Source organism: Penicillium solitum, assembly GCF_028829755.1.
Source record: "Penicillium solitum strain IBT 25940 chromosome Unknown utg000006l_segment0_segment0, whole genome shotgun sequence".
Taxonomy (NCBI): Eukaryota; Fungi; Ascomycota; class Eurotiomycetes; order Eurotiales; family Aspergillaceae; genus Penicillium; species Penicillium solitum.
Window position 1 is genome coordinate 251570 of NW_027072126.1, and position 18366 is coordinate 269935.

The following is an 18366-nucleotide window of genomic DNA, read 5'->3' on the forward strand; positions in this document are numbered from 1 at the left end:
TCATACACTTTCATTATTACAAAAACAAAAGTCACGACGAGATATAGATAGTTGTACAGGGAACTTTTCAAGGGTTGGCCTTGACGAAGTCAACACCCTTCTGGATGTTCTTCTTCAGGTCAGCCAGGCAGGCATCGAGGAGACCCTGCTCGTACTCGTTGATCTCGCCAACGGAGTGGATCTGCTCAACACCGTTGGGGCCGAGCTCGACGCGGGAAGCGAAGAAGTCGATACCCTGGTCCTTGTACAGAGGGGAGTCGACGAAGGTGGGCTCAATGACACCCTTCTCGCCCTGGGCGGCGCGGAGGAGAGACTCGGCGAAACGGGCACCGGCCATGGCCATGGAGAGGGTGGCGGAACCGGCACCGTCCTTGGCCTTGACAACCTCGTCACCACCGAACTGGATGCGGTTGACAAGGGCATCGCGGGCCTGGCCGGCGATGGAGGAGTGGTTGGACTGCGAAAGCAGGGGGACGATGGTCACACCGGAGTGGCCACCAACGACGGGGACAGCCTCACCGGAGGGGTTGGTGTTCTGGACCTGCGAGATGAAGCGCGAGGCACGGACGACGTCAAGGGTAGTGACACCGAACAGACGCTTGGGGTCGTAGACGTTGCGGGCCTTGTAGACCTCGGAGACGATGGGGACGGTGGAGTTGACCTTTAAGGATGGGATGGTTAGTAAGGGCACCTAATTTGTGAGGCGATTGTGATTTTTGCGACTTACGGGGTTGGCGATGACCAGGACGTGGGCCTTGGGGGCGGCCTCAGCGGCGGCCTTAGCAAGGTCGCGGACGATAGAGGCGTTGGTGTTGAAGAGGTCATCACGGGTCATACCGGGCTTGCGGGGAACACCAGCGGGGATGAGGATGATCTCGGAACCCTCGAGGCAGTCACGGAGACCGGAAGCATCGGGGTTGTAGCCAGTAACAGTGCTGTTGGTGTTGATGTGGCTCAAATCAGCAGCGACACCTAAACAAAGGTCAGTATTTTTTAGGTGTTGAATTGAGTCGAACTATTCATTCATACCGGGTCCACCACGGATATCGTAGAGAGCGAGCTCGGAAACACGGGGGTTGAGCTTCAGCAGCAGGGAGAGAGGCTGGCCAATACCACCGGCAGCACCGAGAACGGCAACCTTGGAGGCCTGCGCGAGGAGTTAGCTTTCAATTAGAAGGTAGAAAGGAATAGACACGCACATTGATAGCGGAGGCCGAGAAGGCACGCTTCTGGAAGAGGTTGACAGTACGACGAGCGGCAAACATGATTGATATTTGGAGAAGATATGGAAGAGGAAGAAGAAAGTTGAAGGGGAAGGAGGAGATTCCGGTGAAAGAGATTGGCTGGGGGCTCCACCTGAGAACACAACACACTTTCCGAGCTCCCGATGCTCGGCTGAGGTTGGCTTCTTTTACTTCTTTTGTTAGTGGACTATTATGTAGTTAGTAATTGTTTAATTCTTGTTTGTTATAGGTGTGAGAAGAAATGGCAATGTCTTTATCATCTAAATAATATCTGATTCCCATACTACATATACCACATATACTATATAATATAGAATTGGTTATATCCCGTTCCCGGAGCAATGGAGGTAGTGGACTTCTGCATGTGGTATCGCATCATCTTGCCAAGGTAATTATTTTCATGTGCCAAAAGTACGAAACTATTGACAACGGAGATATTTACTTTAACAGGAAATATATCTAGGGAGTCTTGACAAAAACCAGGGATTGGCTTATATGCAATGGAAGGTGTGACTACATAATACTACATATAGTATCCCGAGATCATAGGCATTCTAATTTCACCTTATGCCTACATTGTATACGGAGTACCTAGGTAGTCGATAGTTACCTTGCGATCAAGAACCCCCTAACTACACTCAGACCCATGCAATATATTTGCAAATTTCAAAGAATAATAGCCAGTAGTAGACCATAATTGCACATAGCATATACCGGCACATATATATATACATTTACAATATCACACTCCCAGCTAAACATAGACACTTGATTGGCAATAAGGACATCAATTGCAAAGACCAAACGCCGACGCTGATGAACCCAATACAAGATACAAGACCACACACCCTACCCAGGGAAACCCCGAGAACCATCGCCAGCTCCCAAATATACCCACCCAGGCAAAGACCAATAACACATAGCGATATAAGCCTACCGCAAGAAGTGCAGCACTGCCCAGCAGAACAAGACGAAAATCACCACTCCGCCCCAGAAAATCCACTTATCCTGACGCGCCCGCCGCTCCACCATCCGGATTGTATCGCCGCTCACACCAAGAGTGTTCGCAACGCTGTATAGTCGTCGTTGCGTACCCTTGAGTACTTCACGCTGCTGTCCTAGGTCGGCGAGGACCGCTCTTCCCCGGTCCAGGAAATCATCGAGTTGGTTGTGAGTGTTGGAGAAAAAGGATTGCTCGCGCAGCGCGTTGGTTTCGCGGTTGTAGTCTGCCGGGCTAGCGCCAAAGCCGAGACCGGAGGATGTGGGTGCAAAGGCGGAGGTGCTCTGTGGGAGTGAGGATTGCGCATAGGGGTTCTCTGGTGTTGCGGCGTGGTGTGGGCGACGGCCTAGGAGTTCATTGTGGTTGCTAACCGATTGCTGGTATGGTGTCAGTATTGGAAGTACTCCATGAAGGGTTTGCTGGGCACATACTGCATCCTCACGTTCTTTGCGGAGTCGATCGAATTGTGTCCGGTAGTCTGCGAGCTCACTTCGGAAGTTCTTGATGCGGTCGAATGCTTTTTGTTGTTTCTCGGGAATCAGTTCCTTCTTGGAGAGCGCTGAGTAGTCATCGACAGTGCGGGAAAGTGATGCCAAGGAGGCTGCCAGCTGGCCTAGGAGCTTGAAGTCAATATATCGCGTTGCAAAGGATCGGTGGTAGGAGCGCACCTTGTAACGCGGGTGACGAGGTGGTTGGCGACTGTGAAAAGGTGTCCAGATCACGGCGGATGGACGATGATTGCTTTAAAGCAGAGTTGAATAGCGAGTTCTGTTCATGTCAGCTGTGTAAACCTATCGCGGGGAAGTGCAATATACCATGTTGTGAATGCCCCGTATAGATTGGAGACTTGGATTGCTTCGATACTCGGTAAGTCGTGGAAAAGGGAGCACTAGGGCTGGTAACAGGATGAGTAAAAGATAACAAGCTCCCGAGCTAATGACTTTCTTCTCACAAACACCCAAGGTGGTCATCAACTGTCCAACCGGAGGCCAGATGGTCTTGTTTGGGCCCATTCTGACGTAGTTCACCGCCTTCAGGTACAATGCATTCTATAATTACAACGTACAGCTGCAAGTCCTTGAGAGAAATTTTTAGATTCTGCGAGGTATCTCAAAGTTTGAATATCTACACAAGTCGTGATCGCTAACAAACCACATTTGCCATACTCGGTCATATATGTTACAACTGCTAGAACGTCAAAAGGAAAATGATATCGTCGTTAAGGTACTGGTACAGTCAATCCAATCCGACTCCATTTCCGCCAAATGAACAAAATGCAAAACCACAGAAGAGCTGGGATGGTATATCAAGAATAAAGCAATTAGGAAACACCAGGAAGAAAGAGATGAAACGCTGCACATCTATTTGGGGGGAACTTGTTCTGCAGGAACCACCTAGGCCATGGATTAGCATCATCGTCACACTCATCACTGCGGAAATAGACGCAGAGCTTACTTGCTCACGAAGTAGTCCACCGCACCAAAGATCCCAACAGCACCGGCAGATAGTCCGACCAGCTCCCAGGAGAGGTTGCCCCGCGCGTGTTGCTTGTAGGCACCGAAGCCGAGGCCTGCGCCGACCACAGTTGCGATAGCGGCATTGGCAAGGAAGACAGGGTTGCTAGTGTTTTCACAGATGCCACTGCTCTTCGCCTTGTGGGCCTTGGCCTTCTTCTTTTCCTCGTCCTCGCGCTTCTCCTTCTCCTCGGCTTCGCGCTCTACCCGCTCCGCTTGGGTGTTGGTCTGAACATCTTGCTTGAGGAAGTCGGACTCCACGGTCTGCACATGGGGGCTATCAACGTCGATCAACGAGGCCGTACTCTCAGATTCATCGCGATAGATTCCACCCACAGGGGGAGCGCGGCTGGAGTATATGTTAGTTGTGTGTAAGGGATATTTGATACTATAGACAACTCACGCCTTTGATTTGTTAGTATTGCAATTCAGACATAGGAACTTGAATACTTACATCCTCAGGGGCCTGCTTGGGGCCCTTTGCAGCTGCGTCGGCGTAAGACATGGTGATGCGCGTGAGGTTATTAGAAGGTAACGGTTCTGGGAAAATCCTGGTCAGCACCTAAAACACCTATCTAGGTAGAACACCTAGAACACCTAGAACACCTAGAACAGAAGGAGGTATGAACTTACCAGAAACGGGATGTGGGAATGAAGGGAGTTCGAGGGGAAAAGGAAGGATTTATACCAAGGAAGCTGGGGTGTGACATCACGTCATTGACCTGGGCCCACTACCAAGGTTCCATGGGGTTAATTTCCGCAGAGATGTTGATCTCATAACTGTATGCTAGTAACATGTATATATGTGGACCTTGAATATATTCTATGATATTCTACTATTGAAATAGTTAGTTCAAATACTAACTCATTTAGTATATCTGACGTTAAAATTTAAAATGGTCCTGACCCAAGGCATCAGCCACCTACGTGATCAGGTATTCCCAACAACTTTGCCAAAAAAAAAACATCAAAACAGATGTAGAATAAGTCGAGGAAAATTCCATTGAGAGGATTTAAAGCTGCTAAAGAGATCAAAAACAAATGGGACCTATGTAACGGTCTAATGGGGGAGGCAAGGTGTTTTAATACAGATTACAGATAAGTCAGAACAAAAAGAGCTTTGCTGTTTACAGCAGAAGCTCCAGAGGGTTCTCGACGACCTTCTTCAGCTCCTTGATCCATTCACCACCAACGGCGCCGTCAACCACCTTGTGGTCGAAGCTACCAGTCACGACGATCTGGTCGTCCCACTCGGTAACGGTGCCCTCCTCGGTCTCGACGGGAACAGCGACCTTGCGGGTGGTGCCAACAGCCAGGATACCGGCCTGCGGGGGGTTGATGACAGCGGTGAAGCGCTCGACAGCAGCGTTCATGCCCATGTTGGAGATGGTGAAAGTGCCGCCCTGGTACTCCTCGGGCTTAAGCTTGTTCTCGCGGGCACGCTTGCCAAGGTCCTTGATCTGCTTGGAGATGCCGGAGAGTCCGAGACCCTGAACGTTCTTGACGACGGGGGTGATCAGACCAGAGGGGGTGGACACAGCGACGCTGATGTCAGCGGTGTTGTGCTGACGGATCACGGCCTGGCCGTTCTCCTCGCGCCAGCTGGAGTTAACCTGGGGGACCTTCAGAAGGGCAACAGCGCATGCCTTGACCAAGAAGTCGTTGACGGAAAGCTTGTACTGACCCTCAGCGGAAGCGTTAAGGGCCTGGCGGAGCTTCAGAAGCTTGGTAACCGAGAGAGTGGTGGAAACAAAGTAGTGGGGGTTCTCGGCCATGGACTGCTTCAGACGGTTGGCAATGGTCTTGCGCATCGAGCTGACGGGGATTTCCTCGAAGGAAGCCTCGGCAGAGGCAGCAGTGGTGGCGGGCTTGGCCTTCTCAACGTCCTCCTTGGTGATGACACCACCACGACCGGTACCCTTGAGGCCCTTGATGGACACACCCTTCTCGAGAGCCAAAACCTTAGCGGCGGGGCTGATAGAGGGCTCACGGTCAATGCTGGGCTGGAGCTTCTCGCCCGAGGTCTCGGGCTCCTGGGCGGCGGGTGCCTCCTCAGCAGGGGCAGGGGCTGAGGGCTCAGCGCTCTTAGGCTCCTCCTTCTGCTCAGCGGGGGCAGGCTTGTCACCGCCGGCATCAGCCAGGGTGAAAGACTCGAAGGCGGAGACATCGGCACCATCCTCAACAAGGACGGCAATGGGCTATATCAAGAAAGCAAGTTAGATTGACGAATCACTCCCCACAGAGGAAACCGGGAAATTTCTTACCTGGCCAACGGCGATATCCTTCTCGCCGCTCTCCTTCAGAACCTTGGCGAGGACACCCTCATCCTGGAACTCAAAATCCATCTGTGCCTTGTCGGTTTCGATCTCTACCAGGACATCACCGGGCTGAAGGGCATCTCCGGCATTCTTCTGCCACACACCGATGTTTCCGGCGGTCATTGTCGGCGAAAGAGCCGGCATGCTGATGAGTGTGTGGGGAGGGAAAGCTATGGGTAGGCATGTTAGAATTGGTATGTGGGAGAAAGGAATAAATCAATTGTCATACACTTCGAGGCATAGAAGCGGGAAAGGGCAGAGAGCGCAGGCACCTGGGTCCTAGTGGAAACATCATTAGCATCAACCCGCAATCACAATTGGTATTAGTGAAACATACTGAATCACCTCCTGGAGCTTGGAGGAGACCTGGGGCCGGCGCATAGCGGCGGCACCTCTGGACATGAACATGGCGCTCGGGGTGCGCATCCGAATAGCTGACGCAACCATGGTGTCGGAGACTTGTTGTGATTATAAAAAAGAAAGGAATAAAGGCCCTTAACGCTGAGATGAGGAAATAAAAAGAGCCCGGCACAGAGGAAACGTGAAGGCCCGAGAATGGATAAGGTTGGGGTGGAAGGAGATGCCTCTAAATCACGAACTTTTCTGTTGAGCTACCTGTGGCTCCCGGTGAGAGGAGCGGCAGCGGCCTCTTCCGATGTAGTCACGTGCTGTAATTTACGGTCTCAAGCTCCGGGTACGTGTATTATTGTTTTTATGGGCTAGTAGGTGTCTCACCGCCTTTACTATACCCATAAGACGGACATTAGAAAGCATCTGAAAGCAAGTTAGATCAAGGAAATACTTACTTAAAGTACCTAGATGTTTATCAGCACAATTATTGTGACTTGGATATCCCTGTATTTTCTACTATAAAGGGTACATAATACACATGAAAGATGGATAGTACCGACATACATAGGTTTACAGAACCGGACAATCAACATTCTGCTGGGTAAAAAAAAGCCGGTGAGAGCCTGTGGAATCTCCGGCTCCAGCCAACCTTCCAAGGAATCCTTGGCTGAGGTAAGCATGCATTAGTCCCGATTCGGAGAAGACACGCAGCCCCCGTCCTTACATGTCATCGCGATTGTTGCAAGCTTCCCCACGTTTGCTCGTTCGATGTTTCTGATCTAATTAGATCACTCCGCTCGGAGTCTCCTTGACCATGGCGGACACCGAACTCGGCTCTGAGCCGACTCAATCCATTGAAATGCCTGAGAAATCCGTCGAGACCCCCGACGTACCTCCTACAGTAACAAACTCCGACGAGCCAACACTGCCCGAGCAGACTGAATCACAAGAACCAAACCAGAAGGGCGACGAGGAAGTAGCCGAGGGCCAGGAAGATGAAGAAAAACCAGACGTGCCGCCCAAGGACGAGCCTGAACAGACTGAACAAGAACCCCAAACAAACGGTCCGCCCACGATTCAGGAACCCCCCCGGGAGGACAACGATGCGATAGAAAACAGGCTGCGATCGGACTCGCGGTCAACAACTGCTACGTTTATGACGCAGCGATCTAGCCCGGTTAGCTCGACAGTATTTATTATCACGGCTCTGGACAACATTGCTGCTTCGCGGGACGCCCGGAGGGACAAAAAGCTAGAGGATGCCACACAGGTGGCTCTGGCTAATATTAAGCAACCCGATGGGCAAGCAATCGATCCGGAGCTTATCTTCCGTCCTCTGCATCTAGCAAGCAAAGCCCTCAGCATTCCTCTGCAGGTAACTGCATTGGACTGCATTGGAAAGCTGATCACATACTCCTATTTCGCATTCCCATCCGCCGAGACAGAGAACAATGCCACCCGCGAACAACCTCCACTTATCGAGCGTGCTATCGATGCGATTTGCGACTGCTTCGAGAATGAAGCCACGGCGGTTGAAATCCAACAACAGATCATCAAATCCCTGTTGGCAGCGGTCCTGAACGATAAGATTGTGGTGCATGGAGCTGGTCTCCTGAAAGCCGTCCGCCAAATTTACAACATCTTTATCTACTCCAAGTCCAGTCAAAACCAACAGATCGCTCAGGGGTCGCTTACACAAATGGTTAGCACAGTCTTTGATCGGGTGCGGACACGGATGGACCTCAAAGAGCTTCGAGTGCGAGAGCTGGAAAAGCCATCCTCCACTCTCGATGCATCGGCGAGTGATGTGGGCCAAACCTCGGAGGCGGCTTCCATGTCTGTGGCTGATCAGCCCGTAACCAAAGAGCCAACCGGCGAGAAACTCACCTTACAGAGTTTCGAGTCGCCCAAGGAAGTTACCACTGTCAATGACAATGCGCCGACTACAGTCACGCGCGCTAAGCGGTCAGCAACGAGGTCGATGTCGGGCATTCCCGAGGAGAGAGACGATGATAGCTCGGCCGAGGACGATGTGGATGAGATTTATGTCAAGGATGCCTTTTTGGTTTTCCGAGCGCTCTGCAAGTTGAGCCATAAAGTTTTGACTCACGAGCAGCAGCAAGATGTCAAATCCCAGAACATGAGGTCGAAGCTACTTTCGCTGCACTTGATCCACTATCTCATCAACAATCACACCGCCACCTTTATATCCCCTCTGGCAGCAATCAAGAACAGCTCATCCAGCGTCGATGGAATGAATCTTCTTCTAGCTGTACGGCCCCATTTGTGTCTGAGTCTAAGTCGCAATGGCTCGAGCGCCGTTCCTCACGTCTTCAAAGTTTGCTGTGAAATTTTCTGGCTCATGTTGAAGGACATGCGAGTTATGATGAAAAAAGAACTCGAAGTGTTCTTAAAAGAAATTTATCTGGCTATCCTCGAGAAGCGTGGGGCTCCTGCATTCCAAAAGCAGTACTTCATGGAGATCCTGGAGAGGCTAGGTGGTGATCCACGGGCTCTGGTTGAAATCTATCTCAACTATGACTGTGACAGAACCGCGCTGGAGAATATATTCCAAAAGTATGTATTACTGAATTATTGGTCTTCTTCGGCATGAACTAACCTTCTTAGTATCATTGAACAATTGTCCCGGTACTCTAGTGTGCCGGTTGTAACATCATCTTCTCAGCAGCATCAGTACCAAGAACAGCACACAAAAATGTCATCTATTGGTTCTGAATGGCACCACCGAGGAACTCTCCCTCCCTCCTTGACAAGTGCCCACATTATCCCTACTCCGCCGCCCTCGATGCCTCACATCCCATCGGAGTACGGATTGAAGCAGCAGGGCCTGGAATGTCTTGTGGAGATACTGCGCTCACTGGACAACTGGGCCACCCATCGCATTGATGAACAGCCCGAGGCAGCCATCCCCTCTAAATCGATGGACAACTCCCGCGAGTCCTTGGACACAAGCGTGCTTGTTTCACCGCATCCTGAGTCCTTCGAGAGTGGGACCGGCCGGTCCACACCTATGCCCGAAGACGATCCGAACCAGATTGAAAAAGTCAAGCAACGAAAGATTGCTCTCACAAATGCAGTCCAACAATTCAATTTCAAGCCCAAGCGTGGCATCAAGGCCTTCCTAAAAGAAGGCTTCATCAAATCCGAGTCTCCTGAAGAGATTGCCAGCTTCATGCTTCGCACAGACCGCATTGACAAGGCCATGCTGGGAGAGTATCTTGGTGAGGGGGGAGCCGGAAAACATTGCCATTATGCATGCTTTTGTCGATCTGATGGAATTTACAAAGCGACGCTTCGTTGAATCCCTGCGCTCGTTTTTGCAGCATTTCCGCCTTCCTGGTGAAGCCCAAAAAATCGATCGGTTTATGCTGAAGTTTGCCGAACGGTATACAACTCAAAACCCCAATGCCTTCGCCAACGCTGACACCGCATATGTGCTTGCGTACTCGGTGATTCTACTTAATACAGATCAGCACAGTTCGAAAATGAAGGGCCGCCGTATGACCAAGGAGGACTTTATCAAGAACAACCGCGGGATCAATGACAACCAAGACCTGCCATCCGACTATCTTGGGACGATTTATGAGGAGATTGGAAGCAACGAAATCGTGCTATACACCGAACAGGAACATGCTGCCAACCTCAACCCTCAACCCCCGGCTCCCACTGGCCTTGCCACCAGAGCCGGACAGGTATTTGCTACCGTTGGACGAGACATCCAGGGTGAGAAATATGCACAGGCTTCTGAGGAAATGGCAAACAAGACGGAACAACTCTATCGTTCCCTCATTCGAGCCCAACGCAAGACAGCAGTTAAAGATGCGCTTTCGCACTTCATTCCCGCAACGTCAGATCGTCATGTTGGGTCAATGTTCAACGTCACGTGGATGTCTTTCCTATCTGGTCTGTCTGCGCCGATGCAGGACACGTCGAACCTGCAAACCATCCGGCTCTGCATGGAAGGACTCAAACTGTCCATCCGGATCAGCTGTGCCTTCGACCTAGAGACTCCTCGTGTGGCATTTGTGACTGCCTTGGCAAAGTTCACTAACCTCGGAAACGTGAGGGAGATGATGGCTAAAAATGTCGAGGCCCTGAAAGCCTTGCTCGACGTCGCCTTTACCGAGGGCAACCACCTCCAGGGCTCGTGGCGGGATGTTTTGACATGTGTCAGCCAACTTGATCGGCTCCAACTCTTGAGTGATGGTGTTGATGAGGGGTCGCTGCCTGATGTTTCAAGGGCACCCTCATCAGCAGATACCTCCCGCAGATCTATGCAAAGTACACGACGCGCTCGCCCTCGTTCTGTGAACGGGCCAACAGCTTTCCGTCCAGAAATTGCCATGGAGAGCCGTTCGGCAGATATGATACGTGGCGTGGACCGTATCTTCACCAATACTGCCAATCTGTCGCATGAGGCCATTATCGACTTCGTTCGGGCCTTGAGTGAGGTCAGCTGGCAAGAAATTCAATCTTCCGGTCACACCGATTCGCCCCGAACATACAGTTTGCAAAAGCTCGTCGAGATCAGTTACTACAACATGACTCGTGTCAGAATTGAATGGTCTAAGATCTGGGACGTCTTGGGTCAACACTTTAATCAAGTTGGCTGCCACTCCAATACCATGGTTGTCTTCTTTGCCTTGGATTCGCTCCGGCAACTGTCAATGCGCTTCATGGAGATCGAGGAGTTACCTGGCTTCAAGTTCCAAAAGGACTTCCTTAAGCCTTTCGAACACGTGATGGCAAACAGCACCACCGCCGCTGTCAAGGACATGATTCTGCGGTGTCTGATCCAAATGATTCAGGCCCGTGGCGACAATATCCGTTCGGGGTGGAAGACGATGTTTGGTGTCTTCACAGTCGCAGCACGGGAGCCCTATGGTAAGCCTCGCCGCTCAAATTACCCTGTCGCTCTCGCTAACTCATCAAACAGAGGGAATCGTAAACATGGCTTTTGACCATGTCACACAGGTCTACAACACTAGATTTGGCATAGTGATCACCCAAGGTGCCTTTGCAGATCTCATTGTATGCCTGACTGAATTCTCAAAGAACTCCAAGTTCCAAAAGAAATCGCTGCAGGCAATTGAGACCCTCAGGTCTACCGTCACCAAGATGCTACGGTCCCCAGAATGTCCCCTGTCACACCGCGGTGCCTCGCCGGCCACCTTCCAGGATAATGGAACCAATCTTGCTAAACAACTTACCCGTCAATCACAAGAGGAGCAGTTCTGGTATCCGATTCTCATTGCATTCCAGGATGTACTTATGACAGGAGATGATCTCGAGGTCCGCTCACGGGCACTCACATACCTCTTCGATACGCTAATCCGACACGGTGGCGATTTCCCCAGGGACTTTTGGGATGTCCTCTGGAGACAGCTTCTCTGCCCAATTTTCGTGGTCCTGCAGTCTAAGTCTGAAATGTCTAAAGTTCCAAACCATGAAGACCTTTCAGTTTGGCTTTCCACGACAATGATCCAGGCGCTACGGAACATGATTACCCTGTTCACGCACTATTTTGATGCTTTGGAGTACATGCTGAGCCGATTCTTGGAACTATTGACATTATGCATTTGTCAAGAAAATGACACGATTGCACGAATTGGCAGCAACTGCCTGCAACAGCTGATTTTGCAGAATGTTGCAAAGTTCAAACAGGAGCACTGGTCCCAGATTGTTGGGGCCTTCGTGGAGCTCTTCAGCAAAACGACAGCTTATGAACTTTTCACGGCTGCTGTATCGATATCTAAGCCAGCAGAGGCAGTTAATGGGGACCTCACGCAGTCTCCGGATGCTGCTGTAGCAACAACGGATTTCCCTGATGCGTTGGAGCCCAGCGGATCCCAAAGCGCATCTTCTCTCCATGAAAATGGAGATCCTCCTGTCCAAAGTGAAGCCCGCGCTGAATTAGAAGACTATCGCCCTCAGTCAGACCAGCAGCAACCTGCAGCTGTCACTGCAGCTCGGCGTCGTTACTTCAACCGCATAATCACGAACTGCGTTCTGCAGCTACTCATGATTGAAACTGTCCACGAACTTTTCTCGAATGAAACTGTCTATGCACAGATCCCCAGTGGTGAGCTCCTCCGGCTCATGGGGCTGCTGAAAAAGAGTTACCAGTTCGCGAAGAAGTTCAACGAGGATAAAGACTTGCGGATGCAACTCTGGCGCCAGGGATTCATGAAGCAGCCTCCTAATCTATTGAAGCAGGAGAGCGGCAGTGCCTCCACCTACGTGCATATTCTTTTCCGAATGTATCACGACGAGCGAGAGGAAAGGCAGAGCAGTCGCGCAGAGACCGAAGCTGCACTCATTCCGTAAGTTAATTCTCCCTACCTTTTCCTCTCCCTTCCCGTTCATTGCTAATTCCACTAGACTTTGTGCGGACATTATTCGCAGTTTCGTCCGCCTTGAAGAAGACACCCAACACCGTAACATCGTCGCCTGGCGTCCGGTGGTGGTCGATGTCATTGATGGATATACCAACTTCCCGCAAGATGACTTTAATAATCATATCGAGACCTTTTACCCGCTCGGAGTTGAGCTTCTGAGCCGTGATCTCAACCCGGAGATTCGCGTTGCCCTCCAGTCTTTACTGCGCCGGATCGGCGAGGTTCGACTGGGCATTGCTCCGCCCAATCCCCTGGACGTCCCAATCAGCCCGCGCAGCTCTGTCTCCCAAAAAGCCTCGCGCCGCGATAGCTAGGTCTGAGTTACTGCATGATTTTTTGGATATCCTCGCTACGGGCTTGATTTTCGGCGTTTTATAACCCGACTCTTCGGGGTCTTGTGTTGTCACACAAGCATTTTGTTCTACTTTAGAGATGCATAGCTGCTGTATTGATAAGATAAAATATTTCTTGATTTGTTCTTTTTTTTACTTATTTTGTACTTCCTCTGAAGTTGGGATCTTACCCGACTCATAAAAGGATAATACGCTGTCCATGTCCTTTTCGGTCATCTGTACAAGGTCATCGAGGCTCCATGTCTCGCAGACACCCGACATCCTATGGTCATGAATTAGCTCACACTTGATCACTGAAGAAGAACCGGGATATTGTAACCCACCATTTCATTCTCTTAGGGCCTTGGTCAGGATTCGGCGCAACCTCTCGGAGCTTCTTCCGGAGCTTTCCTACATTCTCAATAGCTGCCCCCATGTTCGCTGGCAACGTCTCCGCGATCTTTTTCCGCACAATACTGGCCAGCTTAGGCCCGTTCCCATTTGTGCTGACCATGACTTGCAATGGCCCATCGCGGTGAACACTCCCAAAATAGAAATCACATTCAGGCGGGACATCAGCGATGTTGGCAGTAATTCGCCTCTCCTTGCAGAGTTTCCACACCTGTGTTGAAGCCTCCGGGTCGTCGATAGCACAGAGCACCATGTCCACATTATCGAGATCGGATGGCTCGAAGTTTCGATCAACGTGAGTGACTTGCTTTTCTGTCACCCTGAAGGCTACTTCTTCGTTTAGTCCAGCGGCTGGACAAACCACAGTGACTCGGGCATCGGCATTGAGAGCGTGGAGGATGCGTCCTGCAGCAACCTAGCAAATATATATAGATCAGTCCCCAGCCTCAAAAGAAAAAGAGATATAGCTATTATCAATGTCAATCACGTACCTCTCCACCACCTACGACTAGCACATGCTTGTCTTTAATTTGCCAAGCGATTATCAATGACCCTCCACCTTGTACTTCTGGGAACTTTGACATGGTGGGATGTGGGAATGATGCAACTTCCCCCCCGTTTATCGGCCCCCCGATAAAGAAAACTTGTACGGCGCGCGACACAAACCATTCCCGCAGTATTCCCGAGCTTTTCCCTTCCGAACTTTTTTTTTTCTTTTTCTTTTTCCTCTTCCTTTCACGTCACTCATGTCTTTTTCTTAAATCATGCGGGGCGTCCAGATATTTTCGGGGAATTCCACCCCGGCCTCGCAGATACTATCTGCGAGCGTTTAGGCACTGTACCTGCCAAAGCTAACCTAGGAAAATTTGCCAATGGCGAGACCAGTGTCAATATCGGTACCTCAGTGCGGAACCAGGATGTTTACATCATTCAAAGTGGTAGCGAGAAGATTAACGATAGTGTTATGGAGCTCCTGATCATGATATCAGCGTGCAAGGGTGGCTCAGCGAAGTCCATTACAGGTATGTTGCCGATCACTCCAGATACAAAAGCTTACCCCACTAACTCGTTTCTCTAGCGGTCATGCCGTATGCTGCCCGTCCTGTTTGACTCAAATCACAGACAATGCTGACTCTCAAATGAGATATTTCCCATACTCGCGCCAATCCAAGAAGAAGAGTCATCGTGGTGCCATCACGGCCCGCATGCTTGCCAATCTCCTCACGATCGCTGGCGTGGACCATGTGATCACCATGGACCTGCACGTATGTTTCTATGCGATGTTGAGTTTTGTAATATGGATATTGATGGGCTCCTAGGCATCCCAGATGCAAGGATTCTTCGGAAAGCCGGTCGACAACCTCTTCGCCGAACCCTTCATTGCCCGCTGGCTCCGGATGAATGTTCCCGGCTGGAAAGACGCCGTGGTGGTTAGCAAGAATGCCGGCGGAACCAAGCGAGTCACATCGCTGGCTGATACTTTGAAGCTCAACTTCGGTATCGTGACGACGGATCGTCGGCGCCCGAAGGTGCCCGTGGCTACTATGTCCGATAGCACGGTCTTCTTCGATGCCGTGGATGAAGATCCCATCTCAACCAAGGAAGCACGGCCTTTCGAGCTTCATATGCACAGTTCTAACAGGACACCTGCTACACCTCCCATTCCGGAAGAGCCGGAGCCAGTCACTCCCCCTCCTGAGCGGTATCTTCTGCGCCCGGAAACCCCACCTGCGGCTCGCCGCCCATCGGAGCTGGAAGCAGCATACGAATACACGGACGTGCGTGTGCGGGATGTGATCACCGGTCGCCTGGTCCAAGGTCAATTGGTTGATGATGATTATCGTATCAACGAAGAGTCACAGTCTGGTGGCACCACACCGGGAGGTGGTAGCAGCAGCCATGACAACACAGAGGCTATTCCTGATTCTATGGTTAACTCCATGATCTCCAACGCCTCATCGCAGCCTCCTGATCATGCGCTTGGTGGCTCATTTGATGCAGTGGAGTCTGACGACGAAGCTAGTGTCTGTGGCGGCCATGTCGATGAAAGGACCATCACGCTGGTGGGTGAGGTGCGTGATCGATCTGTCTTCCTTGTCGATGACATGATTGACAAGAGCGGATCGTGGATCGCGGCTGCAGAGACTGTCGTCAAGCGCGGTGGGGCCAGCAAGGTTTACTGTATTGCCACCCACGGATTGTTCGGGGAGAACTCCTTGGATCAGATGGAAGCTTGTCGCTCAATCGACCACATTGTCGTGACCAACACTTTCCCGATCTCACCGTCGATGTTGCGGAGATCCAAAAAGTTGATTGTCATTGACGTATCGAGTCTATTGGCAGAGAGCATCCGGAGGCACCATTATGGCGAAAGGTTTGTTTTCACCGACCCTGGTGTCGTGTGATCATCTACTAACAACGAGCAGCGTCTCGGCTCTCTTCCACCTTAACGACTGATGAGGCATATGGCAGTAACGAGGAAAAACAAATAACGAAACCAAGCAAAGAGAGACCTAGATACTTTCTCTAGGGCGTTTTTGCTTACTGATGTGCAGGTTCCCCTGCAACCGTTGATGACATGATACCTATTTCCTATCAAATGAACGACCCGTTCTGGAGCTTCCCCCTTCCTTGTTCCCCGGTTGTCCTCCCCGTTGCCATTCTGCCGTTCTCGGCCTCGTAAAGTGATCCTATCACGACCCCTCAAACCAGCGATGCAGTCCACTCTGGGTTCTGCAGGAGCATCTCGTTTTCCACAAGGTGTTCTTAACGGAGCGTTGGCAGATTAAATCGGATCATGTTTTCTTACTTCATGCTGTGTTCTCTTCGGAGTCTACAACATGGAGACGCCACCCTTTCTCAGTTCTTCGGAATGATCGACCTTGCGGTTGTGGAAGTGGTGCAAGAGGCGATCTCGAACATAAAGTAATTTGAATAACAAACAATCTACACAATTGACATTTATCTCCTATTCGATTATGCAAGCAAACTTCCCGGTACTCCGTACTCTCGTAGGTAGAGACAGTAGACATCTGGCAGTGCCGAGGATTTCCTTTCCAACGATGCCGATTTTCTTGTCATGTTGACTTCATTTCCGTCGCACCGATGCGGTTGACCGTGCATGATTCTGGAAGCCGGTTTGTGATTCGGTCGTGGTCTGGTGATCGTCGAGCCCAGAGTGTGTCCATCACGGGAGTCGGGGGATCTACGGAGTACTCCGTACACGCTTCCAATATGGGGGTGTCGGTGTGCAGGTTTCCATTGATCGACCGTGAGACAGTTGGAGCTGAGTTCCCACCTTTTCCCAATGTTCTAGGTCACTTGGCGTGATCAATTGGTTCCTAGGGTCTCTAAGTATAGCCATCTCATCTCCCGAAAAGATCTCAAACGGCTATGGCTGGCCCGGTTTGGAATCTTCAGGTGACACAGATGGACCTAAGGTCAACTCAAGCATTCCTTGCAAACCCCCTCGGAAGTGTAGTCTTTCTCCGTTGAATCCCTGTCCATGTCCCTTTGGTATAGTTTGAACAACCCCTTTTAAGTTGATAGTTTCAGAGAGGACTCGACCCTACCTAGGGCGAAACCTACCGTTGTGTCACCCTAATTGGGCTTTGCTCTCGGTGCTTTTTGGTACTCTGTACTCACCTCATACTCTTGAACTCTTGTACAATGAGAAAAAGAATTGGAACTGCCCCATCCAGTCGCTGGAGAAAGGGCTTGGCTAGACTGTGGTAGAATTCCCAAACAAACATGTGGATTTACGGATGTGACAGAGATCATCCTAAACGAAAGACTCAACAATTCCATTTTCTTTAGTTTTTGGTTTTCTTTCTTTTCTTTTTCCTTTTTTTTTCAGGGCTTTGCGGCTATTCTATAAGCAATTGGGCCATGCAAGCGCCAAGCCGGCACTGCACTAATGCCGGGGGTATATCCCAACCGAATTTGTCACTTGATGTGACCAGCTGAGAGGGAAATAGTTGAATTGGTTGCAATTGTTCTAAAACTGAAACTGAAATTGAAATAGCTGAAATCTGAAATAGTACAAATGACCAGAGGAGCATTATGTGGATCTCTCTCTTCGGTCTAAGCGTCTGGCGAAGTTGATGTATCAAAAGTTGATATTGGGACTTTCAGGGGGGATTTTCTTCAAAACGAATAAGGTAAATGTATACAAAAAGGATATAATAAATACATACAATAGGATATAGTAGGATATGGGAGGATATTATGCTTCATTCCGTAGATTATATACATAGTAACGGGATATCCTCGTCTATCCCTACTATACTCCATATGTATATATAATATGCACTCGATCGGAACCGGGTTACTGGGATGCAAAGGTCCGATCGAAAGAGAAAAATAGGAAATACAAAGTACTATACTCCACCGTTAACTACCTAGAAACCTCCGAATCTCAGTTTAATCCAGCTCGTCGGGACAGGACATGTCTCGGGTCCTATATTCAGCTCCACTTCTCATTCTAGTCGGGTTATAGGATCATACCTATCACTTTGGTCCTATTTCTGGGACTTCTTCACTTCCAATTAAGTTAATTTTCCCAATCCGCTACATTAACCCACCACTAAAAAATAAAAAATAAAAAATAAAAAAAGCAATTCAAACTAATAATTCATTCGGGTCTCTTCCGGTTCCCCCCAGCTTTCTCGGAATCGTCCTCTGCGTTGAAACCTCCAATCATGTCTCTCCGATCTCCATGATCTCTATCAAAGACTCTATTGTCTCTTTTGTTAGACTAGGATCAACCTAGTCTCGC

At 50.2% G+C, this 18366-nt stretch overlaps 7 protein-coding genes across 7 annotated transcripts; 2 read left to right on the top strand and 5 right to left on the bottom strand.

The window, feature by feature from the left end:
- Positions 1-67: 67 nt before the first annotated feature.
- N7455_009221 (malate dehydrogenase) lies at positions 68-1265 on the bottom strand (the record flags this gene model as incomplete). Its single annotated transcript, XM_040956572.2, has 4 exons — positions 68-661; positions 728-972; positions 1030-1147; positions 1200-1265. The coding sequence occupies 4 exons, from the start codon at positions 1263-1265 to the stop codon at positions 68-70; spliced, it is 1023 nt and encodes a 340-aa protein (XP_040813008.1).
- A 912-nt stretch (positions 1266-2177) lies between these two features.
- N7455_009222 (golgi SNAP receptor complex member 2 family protein) lies at positions 2178-3062 on the bottom strand (the record flags this gene model as incomplete). The annotated part of the gene is made up of 4 exons (XM_040956543.2): positions 2178-2621; positions 2676-2857; positions 2913-3012; positions 3060-3062. 4 exons carry the CDS (start codon positions 3060-3062, stop codon positions 2178-2180), a joined length of 729 nt encoding a protein of 242 aa, XP_040812984.2.
- A 503-nt stretch (positions 3063-3565) lies between these two features.
- On the bottom strand, positions 3566-4263 carry N7455_009223 (uncharacterized protein; the record flags this gene model as incomplete). Its single annotated transcript, XM_040956616.2, has 3 exons — positions 3566-3638; positions 3700-4107; positions 4193-4263. The coding sequence occupies 3 exons, from the start codon at positions 4261-4263 to the stop codon at positions 3566-3568; spliced, it is 552 nt and encodes a 183-aa protein (XP_040812868.2).
- A 622-nt stretch (positions 4264-4885) lies between these two features.
- N7455_009224 (putative pyruvate dehydrogenase complex, dihydrolipoamide acetyltransferase component) lies at positions 4886-6523 on the bottom strand (the record flags this gene model as incomplete). The annotated part of the gene is made up of 4 exons (XM_040956522.2): positions 4886-5956; positions 6023-6246; positions 6306-6355; positions 6414-6523. The coding sequence occupies 4 exons, from the start codon at positions 6521-6523 to the stop codon at positions 4886-4888; spliced, it is 1455 nt and encodes a 484-aa protein (XP_040813017.1).
- A 718-nt stretch (positions 6524-7241) lies between these two features.
- N7455_009225 (Arf family guanine nucleotide exchange factor SEC7) lies at positions 7242-13314 on the top strand (the record flags this gene model as incomplete). Its single annotated transcript, XM_065606142.1, is given in 5 exon segments — positions 7242-9004; positions 9056-9661; positions 9675-11332; positions 11385-12771; positions 12830-13314. 5 exon segments carry the CDS (start codon positions 7242-7244, stop codon positions 13158-13160), a joined length of 5745 nt encoding a protein of 1914 aa, XP_065460607.1. The 3' UTR covers positions 13161-13314.
- An 8-nt stretch (positions 13315-13322) lies between these two features.
- On the bottom strand, positions 13323-14262 carry N7455_009226 (bifunctional precorrin-2 dehydrogenase/sirohydrochlorin ferrochelatase MET8). The gene is made up of 3 exons (XM_040956595.2): positions 14081-14262; positions 13523-14004; positions 13323-13461 (listed from the first exon to the last, which is right to left on the bottom strand). Exons 1-3 carry the CDS (start codon positions 14171-14173, stop codon positions 13332-13334), a joined length of 705 nt encoding a protein of 234 aa, XP_040812946.1. The 5' UTR covers positions 14174-14262; the 3' UTR covers positions 13323-13331.
- On the top strand, positions 14263-16470 carry N7455_009227 (ribose phosphate diphosphokinase subunit PRS1; the record flags this gene model as incomplete). Its single annotated transcript, XM_065606143.1, has 4 exons — positions 14263-14611; positions 14712-14854; positions 14909-15963; positions 16016-16470. Coding segments are annotated over 4 exons (1578 nt in total), but the record flags the coding sequence as incomplete, so codon positions are not given.
- Between the last annotated feature and the right edge of the window lie 1896 nt (positions 16471-18366).

Bases quoted from the DNA above. Each gene is read 5' to 3' on its own strand.
- N7455_009226 (XM_040956595.2), bottom strand. From the start codon at position 14,173: ATGTCAAAGTTCCCAGAAGTACAAGGTGGAGGGTCATTGATAATCGCT. The intron at 14,005-14,080 runs GTACGTGATTGA...TATATTTGCTAG, and splicing joins TAGTCGTAGGTGGTGGAGAG to GTTGCTGCAGGACGCATCCT. The intron at 13,462-13,522 runs GTGGGTTACAAT...TCATGACCATAG, and splicing joins GGCCCTAAGAGAATGAAATG to GATGTCGGGTGTCTGCGAGA.